The sequence below is a fragment of the Perca fluviatilis genome, chromosome 7 (assembly GCF_010015445.1).
Source record: "Perca fluviatilis chromosome 7, GENO_Pfluv_1.0, whole genome shotgun sequence".
Lineage (NCBI taxonomy): Eukaryota > Metazoa > Chordata > Actinopteri > Perciformes > Percidae > Perca > Perca fluviatilis.
Window position 1 is genome coordinate 6,732,524 of NC_053118.1, and position 26,784 is coordinate 6,759,307.

General features: G+C 41.1%; 1 protein-coding gene across 1 annotated transcript in view; it reads left to right on the forward strand.

The window, feature by feature from the left end:
• tsnare1 (T-SNARE Domain Containing 1) overlaps window positions 1-26,784 on the forward strand; it is a 168,749-nt gene that overhangs the window by 95,672 nt on the left and 46,293 nt on the right. The window contains exon 7 of the mRNA XM_039807192.1: window positions 9,284-9,366. Within this exon, the coding sequence (XP_039663126.1) occupies window positions 9,284-9,366 (83 nt within the window). The remainder of the gene's footprint in view (window positions 1-9,283; window positions 9,367-26,784) is intronic.

A 26,784-nucleotide genomic window follows, 5' to 3' on the forward strand; every position in this document is an offset into this window, starting at 1 on the left:
ACAAACTCCACCAGCAGTTAGCAGTTAAATGGATACAAATCACCACATTTCTGCGCCACTCGGTGTTAACACAGCCCACCTCTTTTACCTGGCGACAGAGCATCTCTAGCTCGGAGGGCTAGCAGGCCTGGTAGTTGGACAGTCCGGTACACTATTCAGGCAGGTTTCCACAACAACAAAAACACGGCAGTCTCTGAACTCACGTTGGGAGTGTCGTTGAAGTTGGATGTAGTCCAGTTTGTGGTCTAAATGAGCGGACACTTGCAAGCAGGATCCGTAAAGTTCAGCTAACGTACTAACGTTGGTTTAGCTAAACGCAAACACAGAGTATAAACACAGCCGTAAATTAGCGTGGAATGTCGAATGGTCGGCATTTAACAGTCACAAGCTCCACCAGCAGTTAGCAGTAGCTAGTTGGATTTTATTTCTACACCAGTCCGTTTAACACAGCCCACCTCCACGGGCGGGAGAGCAGCCTGGTAGCTGGATAGTCCCGGTTCCGGTACACTGTTGTTCAGGCATGTTTCCACAACAACAAAAACACAGCAGTCACTGAACTCACGTTGGGATTTTCGTTGAAGGAGGATGTAGTCCAGCTTGTTGTTTAATGAGCAGACACTTGCAAGCAGGATGGCTGGGACAGGTGGACAGCTAGCGTTAGCTTTCCACCTAGCCGATGAGGATGTCCCCTAGCTGGCTAGCGGCATTGAGCGACACCGCTGGTCTCCGTGCAGGCGAAGCTCACGTAGTGTGCCGAGTATTGCGTCTATAATAACGTTTCCTCCATATTCTCCGATCTGTACCGATGTTGAATGCAGATAATTGTTGTAAATGTTTTCTGTTGAAAACCCGAAAGCCTGTTTAGCGAAGATTCAAGATGGCTGACAGTCGTTTTCATTCGGAATACCTCGGCCCGGAATTTCGGCAGTCCAACCCCTGTGGGCGTGTTGAAAACATACGGAAGTAGATCCTACTACTGGCTGTAGTCCTTTGCCTCTGGCCCAAAAATCTTCCAATGACGCAAAACTCGTCATTTTACGTCATCGGAAGATTTTTTCCAGGCCCCAAATGCAGAAATCTCTCGTCTCAGGGGGACATGAGGGAGGGAGGCACGGTCATTCAGAAATACTATCGGGTTTCTACTGATACAAAGCTGAATGCTAAATCGGTGAAGTATCCCTTTAATCATTCCTTAAAGGAACACGCCGACTTATTGGGAATTTAGCTTATTCATCGTAACCCCCAGAGTTAGACAAGTCCATACATACCCTTCTCACCTCCGTGCGTGCTGTAATGCTGTCTGACGGCTCCAGCAGCAGCAGGCCAGCACAGAACATGCAGGTGAATGGTTCCAGCAATCCTACTCCTCCGAATAAGTGACAAAATAACGCCAACATGTTCCTATTTACATGTTGTGATTTGTCACAGCATGAACAAAAAACAATGTAACATGAGACATAGCCATCTTCTAACCTTAAACAAACCGGGAACTATATTCTCAGGCAGAAGAATATAGTACTTGGGCGGAATGATTTGCTTTGCAGCAAGCCTGTCTGAGAATATAGTTCCCGGTTTGTTTACGGTTAGAAGATGGCTGTGTCTCATATTACGTTGTTTTTTGTACACGCTGTGACTATACAAATCACAACATGTAAATAGGAACATGTTGGCGTTATTTTGTCACTTTTGTCACAATTTGGAGCAGTAGGATTACTGGAACCATTCACCTGAAAGTTCTGTGCTGGCCTGATACCGCTGGAGCCGTCAGACAGCATTACAGCACGCACGGAGGTGAGAAGGGTATGTATGGACTTGTCTAACTCTTGGGGTTGCGGTGAATAAGCTAAATTCCCAATAAGTCGGCGTGTTCCTTTAATGATTAACCACCACTCAGTACCAATGGTAGTGAATCATTAACCACCACTTAGTACCAATGGTAGTGAATGCTTAACTTATCATTTGATAATGATTAATCACTTAGTATGATTCATCACTTTATTTGCAGGTACGCACAATGCCTCAGTAATGGAAAATAATTGTTAGTTAATCATTCGTTAATAAGTAGTAGCTAAGGATCAATTCTTCTTTGGTCTTTAACAACCGCTCAACAGCACAAAACCCAGGGTGGCAGGATTAAAGCATACCCTGCAGCAGCATACAATTGCTTTTAAGCCTTCAACAGTGTCAAAGCTACAGAATATACCTTGTTTGTCAATGTAAATGTTTTGTGAATATCATTATTAAAATATATTATGAGAATCATCCTGTATCATGTCTATTATTTGTATTACCATAAATCCCATGTACAGATTTCCTAATGATTCATTAATACAGTAACACACACACAATCTGTTTATCAGTAGCTAATCATTAGTGCTTGAGTCAGTCATTCAGTAACTAATCATTAACTAACCAGTAGTTTCTCATTCGTTACTAATTGATTTAACAGTAACTACCAGTCTGCTTAACAGTAACTAATCATTAGTGCTTGACTCACAGTCAATCAGTAACTACTCATTAACTAACCGTTCGTTACTCATTCATTTAACAGTAACTACCAGTCTGTTTAACATTAACTAATCAATAGTGCTTGAATCAAAGTCAGTCAGTAACTACTCATTAACTAACCATTCATTACTCATTCATTTAACAGTAACTACCAGTCTGTTTAACAGTAACTAATCATTAGTGCTTGCATCACAGTCAAACAGTAACTACTCATTAATTATCCATTCGTTACTCATTCATTTAACAGTAACTACCACTCTGTTTAACAGTAACTAATCATTAGTGCTTGAATCAGTCAATCAGTAACTACTCATTAGTTAACCATTCGTTACATTCCTCATTCGTTCCTCATTCGTTAATCATTAACAACCTACTTTTTGTGTTACCAAAGATATTTCTTTGCTATCAGCATGAAATGTTCACCAGATGTCAGTAACAACCCAAGTAATACACACCTAGAAAAGATATCAAAACAAATATGTCCATAAATTAAGTTGTATATAATGAAGTGAAATGACACAGGGAAAAAGTATTGAACACACTTGCTTTAATACTTACACTCACCTAAAGGATTATTAGGAACACCTGTTAAATTTCATGTTAATGAAAGTATCTAATCAGCCAATCACATGGCAGCTGCTTTAATGAATTTAGGGGTGTGGTCCAGGTCTAGACAATCTCCTGAACTCCAAACTGAATGTCGGAATGGGAAAGAAAGGTGGTCTAAGCAACTTTGAGCGTGGCATGGTTGTTGGTGCCAGATGGGCTGGTCTGAGTATTTCACAATCTGCTCAGTTACTGGGATTTTCACACACAACCATTTCTAGGGTTTACAAAGAATGGTTTGAAAAGGGAAAAAACATCCAGTATGCGGCAGTCCTGGGGGACGAAAATGCCTTGTTGATGCTAGAGGTCAGAGGAGAATGGGCTGATAGAAAATGCTGATAGAAAATCAATTTGACTCAAATAACCACTCGATACAACCGAGGCATGCAGTAAAGCATTTGTGAAGCCACAACATGCACAACCTTGAGGAAAATGAGGCTACAATTTGCACGAGCTCACCAAAATTGGACAGTGGAAGACTGGAAAAATGTTGCCTGGTCTGATGAGTCTCGATTTCTGTTGAGACATTCAGATGGTAGAGTCAGAATTTGACGTAAACAGAATGAGAACATGGATCCGTCATGCCTTGTGGGCAGGCTGCTGGTGGTGGTGTCATGGTGTGGGGGATCCCTTTTGTCTTCAGAACTGCCTTAATTCTTTGTGTCATTGATTCAACAAGGTGCTGGAAACATTCTTAAGAAATGTTGGCCCATATTGACAGGATAGGGTCAAACACTGTATTAGTATGGTGTTCCTAATAACCCTTTAGGTGAGTGTAGTAGAAAAGCCTTTGTTGGTAATGACAGCTTCAAGACGCTTCCTTTATGAAGAAACTAGTCACACACATTGCTCAGCTGTGATTTTTGCCCATTCTTCCACACAAACTGTCTTCAAATCTTCCGGGGGCATCTTCTATGAACTCTGATCTTCACTTCTTTCCAGAGTTTTTCAATTGGATTTAAGTCGGGTGATTGACTGGGCTATTCTAACAGCTTGATTTTCTTTCTCTGAAACCAATTGAGTTTCCTTGGCTGTGTGTTTGGGATCATTGTCTTGCTGAAATGTCCACCCTCGTTTCATCTTCAGCATCCTGGTGGATGGCAGCAGATTCTTATCAAGAATGTCATGGTACATTTCTCCATTCATCCTTCCTTCAATTATATGATGTCTGCCAGTGCCATATGCTGAAAAACAGCCCCACACCATGATGCTCCCACCTCCAAACTTCACTGTTGGTATGGTGTTTTTAGGGTGATGTGCGGTGCAGTGCCATTTCTCCTCCAACCATGGTGTATGCTATGACAGCCAAAGAGTTTGAATTTGGTCTCATCTGAGCAGATTATATTCTCCCAGTATTTCATTGGCTTCTCCAGATGTTGTGCTGCAAACTGTAAGCAAGCTTCCACATGCCTTTTCTTGAGCAGTGGTGTCTTGCGGTGTGTGCGTGCATAGAGGCCATGGTGGTTGAGTGCATTACTAATTGTTTTCTTTGAAACAAATGTACCTGCTTCTTCCACGTCTTTCTGAAGATCTCCGCGAGTGGTCCTTGGTTCTTCGACAACACTTCTAAGTCTTCTATGGACTTCTCTGTCAGAACTCTTGCGAGGAGCACCTGGTCGTGGCCGGTTAATGGTGAAATTATGTTCTGAACACTTCCGGATAATGGCCCCAACAGTGCTCACTGGAACTTTCAGAAGTTTAGATATTCGTCTGTAACCAATGCCATCCGTATGTTTTTCTACAATAAGCTTGCGAAGGTCTTGGGACAGCTCTTTGCTTTTACCCATCAAGAAATGCTTGTTGAGTGACACCTTGGTAATGAGAAACCTTTTTATAGGCCATCAATTAGGACTACTCCAGCTAATATTAATTTGCACTAATAGGGGGCAGGATTGCTTCCTAAATACTGACAGATTTCAGATGGTTTATTGGCTTCCCATGCCTTTTTACACCCCTTTTTCTTCATGTGTTGAATATTCTATTCCCATTTATTCCCATTATCATTCCACTTTATTACACATAACTTTTGTCATGGACATACAGTACATGTTTTGATATATTTGTATGTGTGGATTACATGGGTTGTTACTGACATCTGGTGAAAAAATAGCCGCATCGGAAATATATTTACTGGGAAAAATGTTGACGCGTTCAATACTTATTTTCCCCGCTGTAGATGTGCTTGGTCCTTTAGCGTCATATTTACACGCGCTTGGTTGGGACTCATGGCGTAATTTTTTGACGTTATGGGTCGGGACTTACGTTTAACTGATATGCGGCACAAGAACGGGACAGTTAGGTTTAGGAAAAGATTGTGGGTGGGGTTACAAAATGTACATTTCAGTGACATGCGGGACAAGAACGGGACATGAAACCCGGTCTCCTGGATGAAAGTCCTGTGTTGTTTGACCCATCCACCACCCCTCCAACCAACCTCCTTACGCAGATTTTCGGTCTTTCATACTACTCTCTACCATTTTCTCTCTTAATACTACGTCATTTTACAGCTCTTAATACTACGTCATTTTACAGCGCCGTGGTTGAGCTGCTGCTCTGCCCGGAGCGTTCCATCCAGACGCTAAAGGGGGATTTTTGCGTCGGTATCTGACGCTGAGAGACACTGTCCAAGCATCAGTATTTTACAAGTTGGGAGTGAGAACGGGTTGAGCTCGACATGTATTGCTCCGTCTTCTTCAACTCACCAAAGGAGTAAGTGCGTTTAGTCAATCAGCACAATTCATTCACCTCCTGTTCAGTTCAAAAGGTAATTCTCAACACGCTTAAGTGGTGCAGTAATTATCAGAGGCCATCACAACATGAAACACTGAGTCTTTACCCACATCTCTGAACTGGTGTTTCATTCTCACAACACCAAAACAATCAATAGCACTCTCACTATTATAGGCCAGTTGTAAATATATGTGGGTAATTATGTGGTGATACCAAATATTTTGGACCATCCAGTTCATTAAACATGTTCTGTCTCATCCCATTAACTTCTGTGTATTGACAGCCTTTAAATGAGGCCCTGCTGTTGTACCAGTGTTAACTATTAGACCTGCAGTCCTTGGTAACACTGAGGGCTGGTGGGCTGTCACATAATGTGCTGTCGAGGCTGTGTGCATAGTAACAATATAACAAATGTTAGACCTTCCATTAAGCTCATAGGCGAAGATTTCGGGGGGGATGCAGGGGATATGTCCCTCCAATATTTAGAAGAAGTAGATTTGGGATTTCATGTCTTTTATGTAGATTTAAACTTTGGGGCTTCTGGCTTCAACAAGGTCTCATTATCTAACAGATTTGTTGTTGTGATGTACATGATTGCTAAAAAAAAGCAAAGAAGAGAAGGAGAATAATTATTTCCTTTACGTAAATAAAGACATTTGCACCATACATTGTTGCATAAAAATTCACCAGAATGCAGGAAATGAAGTGTTTGACGCTCAACATTTTATTGGGGAGGACCCCAGACCCTCCAGTTTTAATGTGCCCCCGCCCCCCCCAATGTTGAAACTAAACCTACGCCCTTGATTAAGCTTAAGATGACTCAGCAAGTTGTGACACACAAAGACAAATGACAAACAAATATTAATGTGAAGCTAGTAAAGGTATGTGCAGTTGTCAGGTTAATATCTGGTAGTTTTGAGGATGTCACTTAATATCTGATTACCAATATCAAGTGTCCACTGAAATTTGGAGAGCAAGCGCTTTTTAAAAAGGTCAGTCTTTTAATTTATTGTAAGAGGACTAATTATTCAAAAAAAATACAGTATGATACTACACAAACAGAAAAGTATCCCTTTCTGATTGCTCAAAACAAATATTGGTCTTTTGAGGGGGATTTTGACCTTTTAAGCATGCATTACATTTTGATTTTTAATCAACACAATCAACATTTCCGTAAATGTGCCAGTGTTAGCCAGACATTTAATTTTCAACTCTTTGGCCAACTCCTTTGGCCAGATGTTTTGAGGCCAAAGAAACAGGAAACAGCAAGACATGAAGCTCAGCGCAAATTCCTTCAGGAAGACCTCTATGACTGCAATCACCACTCTTTCTCCCTAATTCTATTCAGCTGTTAAGAGGCATGCACTCTTCAGTAAGACAATCAGAATTGGCCACAAAATCATGATCCAATCACAGAACGACATGTTTTAAATGTCCCTCTCTTGGTATCAGCTGTCTTCTCAGGCAAAAGTGCAACCCTCCTCCTCCCCTTCCACCTCCGGGCTTCGTCAACCTTTGCAACCGGAGTCCCTTCTGGCGGACGGGTCCTCCGTTCGACCTCCTGGTTCCCTCTCCACCATCACCAGTGTCTAGGCTCCATCGGGGGGGCATATGCCTGTTTCTCTGCCTCTTTAAATATTTACTATGATGGAGTTTAATCCCCAAAGACTATGCACATTTCATGTATCCATGTTCATATCATGCTCATCTACAATAAATATTTGCATATGTGCAACGAAGTCTCTCCTGATTGAAATTAGTATGGGTTATAATTTACAGACAGAAGACAACAACATGCCATGAAGACAGATGACACACAAATGTATACTAGTTTATACTTGTTTGTCAAGCAGTCATCTGGGCTTGGAGGCTACACATGTACAACTCCAGAAACATAGAGTTATAAAAATATGAGTGGTTATTTGGCAGGAGGTGTCCGATCAAAGACACAATTTAGTTGCATTATAGGAAGTGTAGGTTTTTGGAGCTTGACTAATACTAGAGACTAAAAGTCAGGATATCTGGGCCTCTGCTGCTTTGATTTAGCCATTTCTCTATAGTAGGGCTGGGCGATATGGCTGAAAACTGTATCACGATTTAAGTGTTTCATATCAGTCGATATCGATTATTGATATTTTTTATGACCTATTTAAAATAAGGACCAGGAGAAAAATATTACATTTTAAAATTTTTATTTTAAACTTAACCTTCCTCTGATTATAATCCCCTCAGACAGAAATGTCAACACAACAATGGAAAACACAAACATAATTAAAATGTAAACATAAGTCTAAAATCACAATGAACACTTAACAATTATCTTTTAAAATTAAGGTGCAAAATTAAAGAATAAGTAAGAAATGCTTAATAAAGTGTTACATATAAACATAGAGAAACCTGAAACCTGAGAAGAACTATTTTCTGTAAGTTTAGTGCTAGGTTTGTAACCTGGCTTCTCGACAGTGCTCAGCATGTCTTCCTCCGTTATTTCTTTGTAGCGTTTAGTAAGGCGCTGATGCAGAGTACCTCTCCATGGTGGTATGCTGCTTGTGCGGTGTTGCAGATGTTGTTGGACGTTGCTGGCGAATACGGCTGTGCTCCAAAGTGTGAGCGCGGCTAAGGTGGTAAAACAAGTTTGTGGTATTACCAGTGTTGGTGGGGACGGTGGTCTTGCATAATTTGCTGACGACATTGGTCTGACTACGGTCAGACTTATAAAATCCCCAAAACTGCCATACTGACTTTTCCTGTTTTATCAACAATTTCCTCGCTTGCTGCGGCACTCACTTTCCACTTATCACTCCACGCCGCCGGTTCTGTTATTGTAGAATCCAACACGAGACAGCGATATGGCGCAACCAAACACGATACTGTTACGTGATTGGCTGTTAGAGTGTCACTTCCTACGTTGCTAGGTTACCAGAGAGTGAGTTCCTTTTTTCATGCAAGCAAACTTGCTTCGCAACCTCTGGTTTCTTCCGACGAAGAAAAACAAGTTATCGAACGTTCGTTTTATCGAACGCATTTTCTATTGATATTGATTTACGTGTCTATCGTTATCGTTTTATCGCCCAGCCCTACTCTATAGAATGCAATAAATGGGTGAATACAGGTATATTCCGACAGACAGTTTGATAAATAATGTGTTTTTTGAACATCAAAGCAAGTAAACATGTTCTAGTAGAAACCCAAATTACAAGTATGAACCTGAAAATGAGTATGATAATTCAAACTGAGCCAACAGCAAAAAAAAGAGTTTTTTGGAATACATACAATAGATGACAGTAGACTTTTGTGTTTTTTTTACCAATAAATAAATGGATAAATAAGCGTGTGCCTTTTTGAAGTGTGTGATATAACACACCACCTGACCACATTGTTGTAAATTGTTGGAATGAAAGTGACCCATTAACAATCAATCTGCTCTTTGTTTCCTCAGACAGCATTGAAGATTACATCCAGACTACATCATCCAACGTTGAATCAGCCAATCAGGAGCTTGCAAAAGCTAACCAATACCAGGTACAGTGGACCGCCCCGTACTGCAGCGTGCTCCACGCTTCGCATTCCCTTTGATCTGTTTTCATTTTGTGTACTTGACTGAGCTTTTGCTTTGTAATGCAGTCACAAGAAGCTTAGCTTGATCAGCCATGCAAAACGGGGACTTTGCTAACTAGATTACACAGCTTTATCACATCCCCCCACTAGCATAATAACAGAGATGATGTAATTTCAAGTCATACTTTACTAGCTTTTGCCGTCAGTTAAATTAATTGTTTGGAGAGACAAAAAACATGAAATACTAGCCTGCAGTCTTATAAAAACACAAAACCACATATGTAATTCCAATTCCATGAGCTAGTCTTACTTCTACTGAGATAATGGTTATATATTTGCAATTTTATCCTACAAGTGTATTGATTTAGAGAGGAAAATGCAATAATGGAAAACATTTTTTTTTTTCTATGTGGTTTTTGGGGTATAGCTAGAATTTCCACTTCACAGACATCTTATGAAATGCCCAAGGGTCTGCTTTTGCTCTTATATGTATAAATTATGTGTCCTTTGCCATTCTGTCAGGGACTATCTCAGTAGGCCAGAGCTCCATGTGGCTCTGTGCTGTGTAGGCCCCTGGCTACGGTAAATAATGTATTGACTTAAGTGTCACCGGGTTAATAACGGATCTACCTTTTTTACATGGGTTACTTAGCTTCAGAGCTCTATCTGAACTCTACTTGCGGTGCCTTTTAACAGCCATAGAAAATGAAAATTTAGACTATCAGTAAATTTGTCTATTAAATAAAGTGGCAGTAAAAGGTAGAGAGTCAGTTGGACAGTTCTGGAGAAACTGTAATCTGATACCAAAATTAAATTTATATTTAAATCATATCTATGGCCAGGGAGCATGTGTCTATATACAGTATGCATGCATTTGCATTTTCAACATGATTTCAGCAGCTATTCAATATGAAAACTTTTTCTGGGCACTTTTTCTCCCCCCATGCTGCTGTTCTACTAGTGAGCGAACAAATGAGCGGATGGCAACAGCTTTCACATTAATTGTCATTTCATTATCTCAAGGAGAGCTGAGCCGTGACCAAGCTCACACTGAGCAATTTAGCTCTCCACCAATCCAGATAGCCGCTGTCTTTGCAGAGCAGCTGAATGGAAGAAAAACAACAAAGGAGAAGACAGACAGACAGACAGCATGATGTACCTGGAGAGAGGCAAGTCCGGATTCTACACAGTCCAATGTGTCCAGTGTCCAGATTCTACACGGTCCAAGCGTCATCATCAACCGGATCACTTTTCTGTGCAGAACACTGTAAAAGCTACATACTTTACACCGCTTCCCAGCATTGCACGCTATTGGGCTAGCCTCCAGCAGTTTTCAGTTTCTCTTCACTGACCACTGACAAGCAAAGAAAACAGGCTACACCCTCCTACAACCGCGATGGCTGCACCTGATTGGACGAACGCTTCATGTGGGGCTGTCTGCTCCCGGATTTCAAAACGGATCATAATGGCGAGAAATAGGTTATGCAGTTGCATAGTGCAACTAGTTGCAAACTGTCTTCATTTCAGATCTACAAGGGTCAGTTTAAAAGATTTCATGAGTTTTTGAGAGGCGTCGAGCCAGGCCAGCCGATCCTCATTTGCATAAAGTTGCCTGGATTCAACTTTATGCAAATAAAGAGTGGGCGACTCAAAGCCCTGCTTCTCCAAAGTCCCTTCAACGCTACCAGAATGCATTGCAGGCTGCTCCCATAGAAATTAATGGGAAGCGTGGAAATGACGCTTGGCAGTGGATACGTACTCTTACTTACTTACTTTCTTAAAAAATAAAAAATAAACTTTTAGAACTTCCACTTTTAACTGAAATTCCATGTGCTTTCTGACTGACTGACTAACTTATGAAACTGTTTTCACCTGTTACTTATCAACTGCTTGCATCTTTGACTGGTGCCAAACAAACAATTAGATGTCAGTGCTCGGCTTGAAGACTTAGGGCCCTATCTTGCACTCAGCGCAATTGACTTTGTACACCGACGCATGTATCATTCCTATTTTGCACCCGACGCACAGCAGACTTTTCCCTCCACAGACGCACGTTGGTAAATTAGGGAATGAACTTGCGCTCCCGGGTGCGGTTCAGCAAAAAGAGCAGGCGTGTTCAGGCGCAAACATTCCCTGGTGCTATTTTGCAGTTTCAGAAAACAATTCCGCCACAGACCAGGAAAAACCTAAAGTCTAAAGTCAGTGGCGCTAGTCTAAAATCAGTGGTGCATTATTCAGATGCTATTTTAGGGGTGCATGCTTGGCCATAATGTAGCGTGTGCACAACGCGCATACACTTGGCTTCTCTCATCCACACGGACGCAGCAGTTCCCATTTTTGCAAACCATACATAATTACACAGAAAAATATTACTGAAAATGCGCTTCAGGTGTTTGGATAGGTCAGGAGGCACTTTACAGTACAGTCCTCAAAAAGTCACAGCATTCTTTGTGGCTGGTTGTGTTTTACACAACATTTCCATGAATCATGGATGTGTTGATGACATAAATGAGGAAATATTAGAGGACTTAAGGAGACGTGATGTTGAACTACGGCGGGATTGGACACTTGAGGGTCCGAGAGTGGCAATGTGCCACGTGCTCCTGATGGAGCGGGTGGACGGAGATGGAGTGGGGGGAGAAGGGGGCACAGCAGGAGCAGGTGGTGCGTTTGGAGGCCCACACTTCATGGCTGCAGCAATCCTCTCCAGACTTGAGGAGATGTGCCCGAGAGGCCGCAGCACCATCACCACCCGGTCAAGACGGGCATTTATTATCCCGGACAGCTCCCGCTGGCGTGCGCCTGGCAAATCCGCCGTAATAATAGCAATCCGCCATGGAACAAGCACGCCTGCTGTTAAAGGGAATGTGAGATGACCCTGATTGGTTTATTGCACGTTACGCCCAAACCACACCTAGCTACTTCAGACCAACCCATTTTAGATTTGCGTTGGGTGCAAGAGTCATTTAACCCGACGGTATAATAGCAACAGCGGCCGAGATACGCCCACAAAGCTACTTGCGTTTCGCGTTTGATAGTTGCGTTTCAGATCATTAAAATAGGGCCCTTAATGTTTAAGACTTCAAACCATATCAGGAGTTCTTGATGTAGTTTTTGGACTCAGACTTAAAGCTATAAATCATAGTTTCTGTCTCCCCCATGAGGAATTCTAAGTAATGACAACAAAACTGTCAGCTCGTCCACATGATACAAGCCTTCCGTGATCTTGCACCACCCACACAGTTGCTGGTAGCCAAGGAGGACACGGAGGATTAAAAAAACATGGACTCTTCAGAAGAGGACATTATCTTCACTTGAGTTTCTGCGCACAATAGTCGCTGGATGACACAATCTTCTGAACATAGCCATACTGAGAAATACAGAGAGAGTTGTGTGGAGCTGATAGTCTTAATTAGCTTTGTAGCAACTCATTTGGCAATAGCTTGAATGCAATGGACGTTCGTTAAAAAGTTACGCACTAAAGCTTTAAATTTCAAAACCCAGATCAACAGAATCGCAAAATCATCCTACTACAAACTGTAATTTCCTCAAAAATATAACTAGACTTAAAGGACTTGTGTCTCAACAGGTTCCTATGTATAATAGTATAGTTCCAATAACGCAACAAAACGACAAAAGTGCCGCTGTAGCACGGGGAGAGCAGGAATCAGCTGGAAAACACTCACAAAAACTCTGACACAGAGAGAGGATACTAGAGTACGGGGAAGCCCATCTACAGACCAATCAATTACAGATATCAGGAGACGTGGCTCACGTATGTGACGACGACAGGACATCGTTGTGTCATGTGTAGTTCTTTAGTGCTCTTGCTCTGTTAAAAATATTTGAAAAACAAATGTTTAAAAAATAGGTTTTATATTTTGATCAGACAGATCAGATATGTAGACTCTCTCTGATGCTGTCATGTCAAGACAAAATGATGCAGACCTCAGTGCCATATTGATTTTAAGTCAGCGCCAATCTGGATATAAAGTAGACTAGATGTGTGAAAACAGGGTGCAATTTGCCGGGGGGATGCATTCCACCTTTCTAGTCTACATATCCCTGCCTCTGCTGAATTATTTGTATCCCCGGTGGGGACAAAATGTATTCCCCCCTCAAAGTGACCAATGCCACTTCACCAATAGACCATATATTATATACCTAAAATGGTAGTATTTTAAGCTAAGTAAAGCGCTGTAACTTGAACACAATATATCCGAGCAGCAGTTTCTGGTTGTATTTAGTCATACAGAGCTCCGGGACATACAGAGCTTTTTTCACAAATCGCACCCTGTGTGAGAAACCCAGATCTGGTTCAGGCTTACTCAGGTGTTGGTTGTTTGAGGATTGGATCCGCCCTTAGACCTCTATATTAAAAGAAAGAGATGGGGAAACATTGCAGCAAGTCTAACCACTGATGTAGCCTTGAATGCTCTCGATGCTGGTCTACATGCATCACTGCACATCTCCACCAATGGTCAATTAAGTGCGATGTCATTTTCTTCTCATGTCCCGCCTTGTCTACTCAGTTTACACTGAAAATAAATTGAATCTATAATCCATTATCCGGGGGCAGATTACTCTCCCCCCGCTGCAAGTTTCTCAGTTGGCATTGATGTTTTATCACCTCATCTGTGTTCAGTGGACCACAAACTTTGTGATTGTTGATTGCTGCACACGATGGTTTATAATTACCAAATAAAACACAGATGTTCTAGCAATTCAGTGAATAAAAGCTGTAGCCATTTCACATGTAGATAAGTGATTACAAAATGAAATAACTGAAGTCATTATTGCTTTGATTTGGCGGGGTTCCATGCTGATGTCATTTTTTGTCGTCCGTCTTCAGAGCTGAAATTGATCTCCTAGTGAGCAACTACATCCTTCTGAGTCTGAAAAATAATCAATGCAACACAGTTTTCCTCCGGATTAATTGAGGATAATATAGAGCGCTTGCTATTGTGACCGTGAAAGGAACAAAGGAAGAAGGAGGGGGTCAGGAAAAGAAGACAAAAAAACGAAGATGGCTTGTAACTGAATGGGTAGACAGATGATGGACCCATCCACACGCCTTTGTCAAATAAGATAATGAAAAAGAATAACATAATCACAGTGTTAAACCTCTGACTGATCACTGCACTCGGGCAGAGGGGATGGGCTAACGCTGACAGATTGTAAGGAAACTGGCTTACTGTTCAATCAGTCTTCCCCCAGTCCCTCTAGATTCTTTATGCTACTTGGAAGGATATGGAGTGGAAATAACATTGGAAGTTACCCAAGTTGATGTCATTGACACTCATCTGGCTCTACCCCCCATTAGCCACAGCTGGACTGAGCATGTTGAAGAGGAAAGAGAAAAAAGGACTGGAGAAATCTTATATTTAGCAACTTTTAATCAATAATCTTTGACTATATTAATAACGTTTAATTTACCACATTGGTCCAGTGCCGCTGGATGTCCCTCTTCTCAGCTGGATCGCCCCCATCTTCCTCTTTCTTTGTGTTGGCGTTCTATACTCTGGTGGATTTATGAGGACTATGGTTAACTGCTCCTCAGATCTCTGCAGGGTAAATCCAGACAGCAACTTTTGATCGCAGACACGTTCCAACTTAGCGCCGCCCAAGATGATTGTGATTGGTTAAAAGAAATGCCAATAAACCAGAGCACGATTTTCTCCCATCCTGGAATGTTGTGTGGACTAGCCAGACCTTCGAGTGAAGATAATGACCTCTTCTGAAGAGTCCATCATGTTTTTTTAATCCTCCGTGTCCTCCCTAGCTATTAGCAACTGCATGGAGGAGGGGTGGGGGTGGTGGGCGGTCACGGAAGGCTTGTATCATGTGGACGCGCCGACAGTGTTGTTGTCATTACTTAGAATTCCTCATTGGGGAGTACATTTTCCTGATTATTCTTATATACTTTTACTTGTAACTGAGTATTTTCACAGTTTGGTATTAGTACTTTTACTTAAGTAAAGTGTCTGGATACTTCTTCCACCACTGCATGTATGCTTCTGAATTTAAATGCATTATGTGGATACCCACCCCAACATTTCTACCTCAAACCCTGATTCTGGGCGCAAAGGTCTACTTGGTTTAAAGCTGCAGCAGAGCACAAAGCCAGGTTGAACCACAGCGTGCAGCCTTTACCCTGTTTGACACACACACACACACACACACACACACACACACACACACACACACACACACACACACACACACACACACCACTATAAAGCAATGTTTCCCCTATTGAATCCAGTGTGATTGTACAGACCACACTTTGCTCTGAGATTAGCTCACCTCTCTTGTTCAAGGTTATCCCTCAATAGCAGCAATGAAGATGCCTTGGTTGATAAAAAAATAGCTTCAGTCTGTCTGTCATCTTAGTATCTAAGAGCTTGAATGAATGAATCACATCAAATACATGACTTTATTGTCTCTTTAAACTGTGAGGTAATTGGTCAGCGGCGAGGCAGTTGTATGTGTGACTCTATACCGTATTGATTTTGTAAAAGCTTGTTTTCTTCAGAGTAGTTGATTGATGCTGACATTCTAAAAGGAAATTACCAATAACCAATATTCGACTTTTAATGTGCCTCAAATGTTTTAATTTGACCATTAGTGCACCCAAATTATTTAACTATTTACATCAGACAAGCAGGACTGAAGATTTGAACTTTAAGTGGGTATGGTTGATATTACCCTTACGAAAGAAAAATATATTTACCAATATATTACTTGAAATATATTTTAATGTATTGCAATATATTATTTTCCATTACATTTTACAATATATTATATATCCGACAACGGCAGCTGCAGATTGTTACCAAGGGGGTAAGCTTCGCTTCAGAACTCGAACCTCCTATGGCGCCATTTTGTTGCTACCTGGCCATCACCTCCCGTTAGCATTCCACTGACTAGCATTCATTTTGGCGCCACTTGACAGCGAATAACTTTACATCTGAAGACTCTATTTGTCCATTGTTTAGTTCTAAAGAAACAACAATGTATAAAAGGCTCCATTAACTTGTACCTCACGTTATGGCTCCGTAGCAAACGTATTTGTAAAAATAGGCTAACGATTGTGTCACATAGTAGAGGAATTACCATATAGTACAGGATAAACTTGCAGGCAGTTTCGACTTACATGAGATGTTTAGGATTAATTACTAATGTTAACTAGCATTTTAGTTAGCAATAATTAGCCTGTGCCCATGTTATCTCCTTACATATACGGTCACTAAGTATAGGTATATGATATACCTATACTTAGTGATGGTCAAATGAAGCTTCCCGAACCACTGTCTTTATTTTCTGAGCTCACTAGATGGCGCTCTCTGTTCAAAGAAAAAGGTTAAAGGAATGGCAATTCAGTGTGTTTTCAACCATTTGTTGAACAGAGAGCGCCATCTAGTGAGCTCAGAGAATAAAAAGTGGTTTGCGAAGCTTCATTTGATCATCACTACCTATACTCTCCTTCTCTGGAAGATTGGGAATGATTGAGATTTCTCTTGGCACAGCTACCAGAAGACTTTCAGACACGTTGCTCACGTCACATTTATGCTGTCTCTCTCAGTTGGAGGCTGCGCAGTAAAGCTGGCCATCACCGGAAAAGTGCTTCTGATAGCCTTCACTGGTCTCTGTCCAGAGCAACGGGGTCTCTTGGTCCATTATATACGGTCTATGATTGTTATATCACGGTGTTGAATCCTCTACAGTGAAATACAGACAAACTTTACACTGTTTAGCGTTAGCTGTCAGCATTGTAACCGTGTTTAATCCAGCTACTAGGTAGCGGTAGGCTAACGTTAGCTGCTGTCGAGTGTAGTGATAACTAGCATCACATGCAGCAATGTTTCTGTTGCCTGTAACGTCGGTTTCAGAGCACCAGAGAGCAGAGCAGACATATCAGCGGCACCGGAATGAGGCGCAGAAATCTGCGTTGCTATTCGGTCCAGTAGATACAGGTCGTGAAGGCACCTGTGCCGTATTAGCACCGGATTTTGGTACCCAAGTAAATGTGTTACGTGTAGGCAGGGAATAAAGGACCCAATCGCAGAGAGCAGGCAGGAGAAGGTTTGAGAAAGGGGATTTATTAACAAAAACACGGCAGCACTAAGGCTGGTAAAAACCCAGGAAAAAATACAAAAAAAAGGCACAAGTCTGAAACAAACTGACAGGGTAGGAACTAACTCAATAGACAGGACCAGGACACACACTAGCAGGGCGAGGACCACAAACTCACACAGGCAGGACAACGGACACAAAACAATCTGACAAGACACAAAGGGAAACACAGAGGCTAAATAAACTAGGTAACGAGCAAACACAGGACAGGTGACACCAGGGCAGGGGAACAGGTGGAGCACAATAGACAATCACACAGGCGGGAAAACACAGGAAGCAGAACTAGACATGACAAGACAGAAAACGGACTATCACAATAAAACAGGAAACAGAACATAATACAAGACAAGACCGAAAATCACTCAATGACAAGGAGACAAAACCCACAGTACAGAAATCCAGAGGGACATACATTAAACAGAAGTACACAAATAGGGAAACAGAACCTAATACAAAGAACAGGAAAACAGGATTACACGTAACAGGGAACAGAAATACCAAGCAAAACACCGAAACCATGACAAAATGTTCCAATTAATGATCCACATTCTCGTCTCCCTCCTTCATTTTACAGTCGAATGGTGGCTAGAACGGCTCTGGGAAAAAGTACAATATGGAATGGATTAATCTGCATTATTTTCTTTCTTTTTTTTTGACGCGTTATTTTTTTCTCAAATTAATTGATCTAAATGAATGCGTTATTTTGACAGCCCTAATATAAAGACAAACTATTACATGTAAAAATATAGTGCCATTTTTGGTCTTGATTGCAATATATTTTTTATATGTAGGCTATCAATATATAAACGTATATGCATCCTCCTGAGACCCAGCCCATTGACTTATGTCCACTGTAGTGGACATTTGAGTTTCATTCCTCTCCTTGGAATCTTTTGTGTAAGTCTATTAATTCCTGCTGTACTGTACAGAGGACATCCTGGGCTTTTCAGTGATATGTTATTTAATTGGCTGGGAGGCCGGGAACCGCCTCTATCTTTCAATCCAAAATGGACGGCATAGGAAGCACATTTTATGGAAAGATAAGAGATGAGTCAAATATTGTTTGCCTGTGGTTTTGTTACTATGATAATCATATATTTTCTTGTTCAATAAGGTGTTAGGAATCATATATTGAGTTCTGATAGCAACTACATTATGTATCTTTTGAAAAATTTGCCATTTTATGAATGTCAATTATAGTGGACATCAGGACTATATTCATGTAAATAATGACTCCACATCTACCAAATGTGTCTGTTTTCGTACTCAAATGATCCTGTTGTCCACTACAGTGGACATGCTGTAAATTAATCATTCTCGAGTACTGGGGTGATTTTGTAGGGGAGTGCATTTACATAAAAAATGAAAAAGGCTAACTTAGCTAAAGTCAAAAAATTAAAATTGTAGGATGTTTTTTTTAACCTTAAACAGGTATGGAACCACAAAAAATATGATTAGGAAAAAAAATATTTTCCTTGGTTCTCAGGAGGATATGGCAATATATTGGAAAATATAAATCTTAAATCACATATATGGGAATATATTGCCCAATATATCACATGATATTTTCCAATGTACTGCAATATATTTTGGTTTCATAAGGGTAGGGCTGCACGGTATTGGAAAAAACTGACACTGCGATATGGTTTTTTCCTGCGATATATATTGAGATATGAAAAAAGATTTTTCATATCACATGAAAGTTATTTTTACCAGATTACATAAATGGCTCTATTTGGAAATATTAAATCATTCTCGAGTACTGGGGTGATTTTGTAGGGGAGTGCATTTACATAAAAAATGAAAAAGGCTAACTTAGCTAAAGTCAATGATATTAATAATGCCTGCATGTAGCTCCCTCTACATCTCAGTTTGTGGTCGACTAGCGGGGCCTGCTTTGTTGTGTTTTGTTGTTTTTTATAAATTGATCAACATTGATTGTGATTGGTGGTTCGCTGTGCATGCAGAGCCTAGCAACAACCTCCTTGTACCCAAGAGCACTTAAATCAGTGTAAATTACGTTATATCAGACACAGGCTGCTGTTGTACATTAGTGTCACGTTTCTCGCTTCGCGGCTCCGAACCGTAACGTTAGTTGATACAGACCCCTTGTTTCCTCTATTAGCTTAAGCCTGGCTGGTATCAGCTTTCTGGCAACTCTGCAGTGAAAAATGGCCTGGAGATCTAGCCTAGTGCCAGATGTCTGAAGATCTTAAGATGTCTTAGATGATGACTAACAGATGAGCATCATGCTAGAACGTAGTTACTGGACATAACTGGCATACTGTGTTCAGCCCAATGCACAAGGCTCACCAAACTCACATCAAACTGTCCAACTAGGCTGTGCTGATCACATATGAATCCAGATTCTGTTACTGTAATGCATATTTCTTGCCTCTAATGTTTTCAGAAAGACATTATAGGCAGGCAAGGCAGCTTTATTTATATATATATATATATATATATATATATATATATATATATATATATATATATATATATATATATATATATATATCTGAACAACAAGCCAATTCAAAGTGCTTTACATAAAACATTAACAGCAGTTAGAGAGAATGTAAAAGCAGCTAAACTAGAAGTATTAGAATGGTAGTGTACTGTTTAGCTGTAATTTGAGAAAGTTTGTGACCAGGTCACCGTCATTTTTTTTCCTGCTTCAAAACAGACCAATCATTGCCCCGACTTGAATGTGTCCCTCAGAACTACGTTGTTTCGTTGCTCTAAATGGTTGCAGATCTATACATTTGCCTATACCGTTGATAACGTCCCTTGGAAATAAAAAATGAACTAAGAGGTTCCAGACATTCAGTGCCAGGCTAATCTATTTCCACCGGTTGAAGAAATAATTGACCAATCAGAGCTTTGTAAAACGAATTAAACAAAAAAAAAGTGTGGATGAGATTGCTGCAGCCGTACAGGTTGTTTTAAGTCTGCTTACAGAAATAACTCTTAAATAACTCTTGATTATTAAGAAAAACTAACTGCTCCTACCAACAGCTTCCTACTGCCACTGCAGCTTCTGTGTCAACTGAAATTGATGTTATGTGATGGGTATGTCACTTGCTACTGATTGGTAAGGGCAATACAAGAAATCTGATAGCATTAACATAATGCCAGGCTGAGTGAATTAGGTGAAGCAAAAAGCAAATTCACTTTGGTATCTGGCTGACATGTCTGAACAGTTTACGTGCTTCAACTCATCTGTGCCAAAGTGATCACAATCGTTTCTGCGGTTCAAGCCCATAGTTTCTTTGAACGTAGCCTTTGGCCCACTGCACATCTTTTGTGCCAGCTGATGCGCCCTAGTGGCTGCCAGTGCCGGCCTTCACAATTACATCAGTGCAGTTTGCCTGTTGGGTGTCTTTTAAAATTGGCAGCATTGCAGTCAGCGAGTGGTTTCGTGTTTATAATTGGCTGTGGTCCGTGTTATCAGCACTTCTAATTAACGGTTGGTCGCAAACCTTTGCCCAACTGGCATGGGAATGCAGTCTTGACAAAAAAAAAATATTTTTTTTTTATTTTCTAGAGTTGAATTGACTTGATCTATTAATTTGTAACAAACATAATAAGAAAACATAATAAGCAGTGGCTAAGGACACTGACAGAAAAAAAAAATAAAACAATATGAATATACATTCACAATAAACTCCAGTTGATTCTTAAATGTACAGTTTGACTTAGAAAGCACTTACATTTCCCAGAATACAGACTCTGAAAAACGGGCTTCACCAGGGAGCGCACAACGTCACACACTTGTCACACTGATGTCTAAATACAATAAAAAAACACAAACAGTTGTTGTACTTTACCAATAACCATATAAACTAGCATAGGTGAGGCTTTATGCATGCTAAAAATACCTTGCTAACACATGGAAACAGTGGCGTCGGCCGCTACACATAAAATCCATCGACATCCATCCAAAGTCAATCTCATCTATAACATATCCAGTTAAAAGATGAATACAGATATCATTTTAACCTTTTGTACATACATGTTTTTAACCAGTTATGCAATATTTACCCTTTTATTTCACACAATGTACTCAGGATTCTCCACCGTGCTGTTTCCCTGATCGGCCCGAAAGGAAAAAGAGAGCGACCAAGAGGCACCGCGCAACTCTTGGCGTGTGACACTGCCACCTAGTGGCTGGAATAACTAACTAAAAATGTATCTTCTGCCAGCAAACAAACAAACATATGCACATTTCTTTCATTTTTAGAACGCAAAATACATACTGAAACAAACCAGAAATAAATGTAATGGTGTTCAAATTCACCACCCGGCTACATTCAATTTAAGTAAACTGCAGGTTTTTCTTGGTTTCTGGTGTTTGCCGTAGATTTCTACACACTGCTAACAACAGTGTAGACATGCAGTGGCAACTCACTAAAGCAGGGGTCTTCAACGTTTTTTAGACCAACAACCCCTTAACTGAAAAAAAAAACCCCTACTAAATATATTTCATACAACTGAGTTGCATATTAAACTGGGCCAAATGGATGAAAGTGAATGGAAATTAATATATTATTTATAGTTAATGTTTTAATGTTAAACATACATGTGGAAGACACAGTGAATCCTTAAGCTGAACTGTATGGCTACCTTACTTATAGTAAGTTTATCTTCTATGTTTAAATTAAATGTATTTTTTTTCACAAATAGGCCAATTTGATATTCAAAACAGACATATTTAATAATTTAATATTTTTTAAATGTTAACATAATTTGGCGGCCCCCCTGCACTAAATCTAAGGACCCCCTTAGAGTCACGGACCCCCTGTTGAAGATCTCTGCACTAAAGAATGAGAGTGCAGCAGTGTGTACAGATCTGTGGTTGCTGACAGTGTGTATAAATCCACAGAGGAGATGAAGATGTTTCAAGTTCCTAACATAATGCTGACATTTCAACCAGGTTCATTTTGATACCGTCTGCTTCCAAACAGGTACAGGTTATGATTGGTCGCTTAAAGCTTTCAATGACTTTCCTCACTTGTTTTGCCGCGATTGTATATGCAAGATGGCCACTGTAGAATCATGGCTAATGTTGCGTTGGTTTGTAAGTCAGCAGGGTCCGACATGACAGTTTGTCATGTTCAGTCTGGGTTTGCCAGTTTTCTGTATGTTGCTACAGTCAGAGAAGAGTGTCTACCATGTCAGAGGTAGACAACATGACTGGCTATATGTTTTTTTTTTTTGTTTTTTTTTTAACAAAAGGCCAATCAATCTTTAACAAAAGTCCAAATATGCTGATGCTGGTAGGAGTTTTTGTTCCATTGTTGACAATGGTTGTCACGGTGCTTCCCCCAGGGAAGTCTGTGTTTATTTGCTGCTCTCTTTAAATATCATAATCAGGGTGACTGCATGGGACTCTGAGTTTTATGTAAATTGCATATAAGCCGATTACAAGTGAGGCAGTTCCGCTGTAAACATTATTTATTTTATGGACTTCCAATTTTTCCGACCAGAAGCGATAAAGGGAAAATAATATTATGGCCATTATCATTGCATTGCATTATTGTGGTATTAGGAGGATATTTCTCATGTCACACAAGGTAAGTAGTTTTTCTCCCAGAGACACAGCACGTTTGTCCTCCATGTAAGGGAGGCAGAGATAAGATAAATAGCTGGTTTGTATGGCAGTCCTATCAGCTTTAATGGTTATAATGCAGTTTTTTGCATTCTCCATTGGAGAAATACATGTTTTTAAAATGGTTTATGGTTGTTATGTCTCAGAGGACCTGAGAAATATTGAAAAATAGAAAGGTGAACAAGCCATTTATGCTCTCCTCTACTTTACCTCCTCTTTTCTTTCCCTCTTCCTTGCTCTTGACCAGCACTGCTGACCTCCATTTGGACGTTGGATTTCTTGAAAGTGAAGCTGTTAAAAGCAAGACTTCTTTGTTACTAACAATGCACCAGAGAAGACCATGCTATCCTTCTAAACCAGGATGCCTACGCAGCCTATTTTACCAAACATTCTGGTATTAACTTCACTTAAATAACTGAACCTCAAGTGTCTGAACAATAATGACAGAGCTAACTCCCAAAGCCTTTTTTTTCTTTTTGTTCTGGTATCCTTTTGTAAAATATCAGACTGAATGGGGCTTTAGTAAATTCTGCCATGACCTTAGAAATGTCAGACCTTAATATTCAAAACAGTTACAATGGCAGCAATGATCGCTTAGTCCAAATTTAAAATATTCATCTAAAAAGAGAAAAGTTCTTTAATCTTATCATGTGCACAATAATTACAGAGAAGCAGTTGGTGGCAATGCAAATCTCAGTCCTTAGGCACCCTGCAGCAATGCTCATTACATTAAATCTAAGACAACAAATAGTGCAAATAAAAATATAGGGCTAAAATATAAACATTTATACAATATAAATAAAGTAATATAATGTTTGTAGACAGTATTGCAAATAAACTAAATGTAAACAGAAAGTAAACAGGAATGTGGTAAATACTGTATATGCAAAATTAGAAGTAATATGTACACAGAGGTGTAAAAGTAAAGTATATAACGAGTGGTCACAGTACAATGGTAAAGTGGCACTTAACCACCGGGTTAACATTGGGGGCGGAAGCGCCACGTTATGTCCAGAGTCCGGCAAGCAGCCGCTTTACTGTTTCCACCAGAGCACATTTCTCTCGATCATCAAGCAATTCTACTCGTCTGCTGTCACACTAGAGCTAATCTCTAGCATGTGTGTGTGTGTGTACATGCGTGCTGCCTGCTCATCTCTCGCTCTCTGTTTAGACACAAATGTGTGGAACAGGTGCGTCATTTAAAAAATAAACCAATCACAAACAGCAGTGACATGCGGCTATTTCGAAATAAATATACTGTAGACCTAGTGGATGGGCACATTTTGATATTTCATCATGTAAAACGCCAAAATGATTGCTCCGGATCGCGAGCCGTTCGCAGAGCTCCGTGGAGAGGTTAGCGATTCCCAAAACACTGTGCTTCAGTGACTAATGTAAACCCGGTCTAATGTAAAGTAACAGTATAATGGTAGAGTGACAGGTGACGAGCTCAGGAGCTCAAGAGTTCAAACGCCTTATGGCCTGTGCCTGTGGGATGAAGCTGTCCCTGAGCCTGGTGGTGCGGGACCCGGTGCTGCTGTACCGTCTGTTTGATGGCAGCAGGCAACACAGTTTGTGACCGGGGTGAATAGGGTCCTTAACTATCCTGTTGGTTTTCTTTCTGGAGCGCTGGGTGTAGAAGTCCCCCATGGATGGTCATCCATCCTGGTCAGTATTCACCACCCTCTATAGGGCCTTATGGTTGAGGGTGGTGCAACTGCCATACCAGGCGGTGATGCAGCCTGTCAGGATGCTCTCGATGATGCATCTGTAGAAGTTGCAAAGTATCCCGGAGTCCATGATGAAGCTCCTCACCGTTGCTCCGTCTGGCGTTTAGCGCCGCCCAAGACGATTGTGATTGGTTTACAGAAATGCCAATAAACCAGAGCACATTTTTCTCCCATCCTGGAATGTTGTGTGGACTAGCCAGACCCTCCTCCACAGCACGGTGGAGAAATGTCTGGCAATGCAAGACTAGGACCTCACTGCTGTGAACCCCGAAGAACCTGAAGCTGCTGACTCTCTCCACTGTAGCCCCGTTGATGGAGATGGGGGTGTGTCCTTCTCACCGTTGCTTCCTGTAGTCAACAATCAGCTCCTTTAGTTTTTCTGACGTTGATATGAAGGTTGTTATCCGGGCACCAAGACATCAGGGCTCTGACCTCCTCTCTGTAGACCATCTCGTCACCCTTGTTGATCAGGCCGATGGCGGCTGTGTCGTCAGTCAGTCGTGAGTGAACTGGGAGTACAGAAGAGGGCTAAGCACAAATTCAGGCTAGAGGATGCGCTGATGCCTATCTGCACAGCCTTGGGTCTGCCCATCAAGAAGCTCAGGATCCAATCACATAGGGCAGTGTTGAGTCCCGAGCTTGGAGGGCACAATGGTGTTGAATGCTGAACTATGGTCTACGAACAGCATTCTCACATATGTGCTCCTCTGGTCCAGGTGGGAGAGGGGGAGAGGGCAGTGCGGAGGGCTAGGGTGATGGCGTCGTCTGTGGATCTATTAGGCCTGCATGTAAACTGCAGTGGTTCCAATGAGTCAGGGAAGGAGGGGGTGAGAAAGGATTTGACTATCCGCTCAAAGCACTTCATGATTGTGGAAGTGAGTGCTCCTGGGTGGTAGTCATCACCGACCTGCCATGGGTATTCCCCTTTGAAAAAGCAGGGGTTAGAGTTCAAACAGAGGAAGAAATACACTGGCTTTGTGTCAGGCACCTTGTTCAAGGTAGTGATAGAGGATTTGAGGGAATCATTCCCCCTCTCCCTGGCAGAGGTCACTGATATAGTTTAAAAGCACCAAAGAGGCAAGGTGCCCAAGATATATAAAAGTTTCACCCTAAGCGGCTGAAGGTTCGGGAATTTTTTCAATCTGTTGTGGCTTACATGTTTCTTTTGTATCCCGCTTAAGTTGAGGACAGTCCCCATGGGCCGAACTTAAGGACGTGTTCTTTTTTCAAATGTCTAGGTGCCGTAGGTGAACGCAGGATAGATTCAGTTGGTACGCTGCAGAATCTGTCCTGAACAGTGGACTTGCTCTTTACCTTCACATAAATACTGAAGGGCTCATGGGTGTTTTATACCTAGAGATAGCTTATGACCGTGTCTCCAGATTCTTTCTACAATCTTTAGCGAGGGTTGGACTTTGCCAAGGTTGCCCCTTCGTCACCTTTTCTACCTCTTCTATAGATAATATGGTCTGTTTCAATTTCACTTTGTCACATTTTTGTTTTAGCGTTTAGTTTGTTTTCAGTGAAGATGTCATGTCACAGTTAGCGATCAGATCAGTACCACTGAGAGAAATACTGCTTAAGTGTATTCTCCACTCTGACAAGAATTGTTCTTCTTTTTTCCCATCAACATCATGATTTAAGATACTGACTATAGCCCATATTGATTATATAATAAGGTGTGAGGACGACGCCGTCTTCTCCCTGAGGCCTTGCAGCACCCATAGGCCCTGAAGTGTTGGCACTAAGGACACCATTCTCTGGCAGATTAAGTCACTGGTGATAAGAGCATCCCTCCTCTATCCTCCTCTGTCTCTCCCTCTGCAAGTCTCTCTGTTCCTGCCTCTCAGCCTGCCCTGCAATCTAGAAAACTCTGGTTTAAAAATACTGCAACACTTCCTTTGT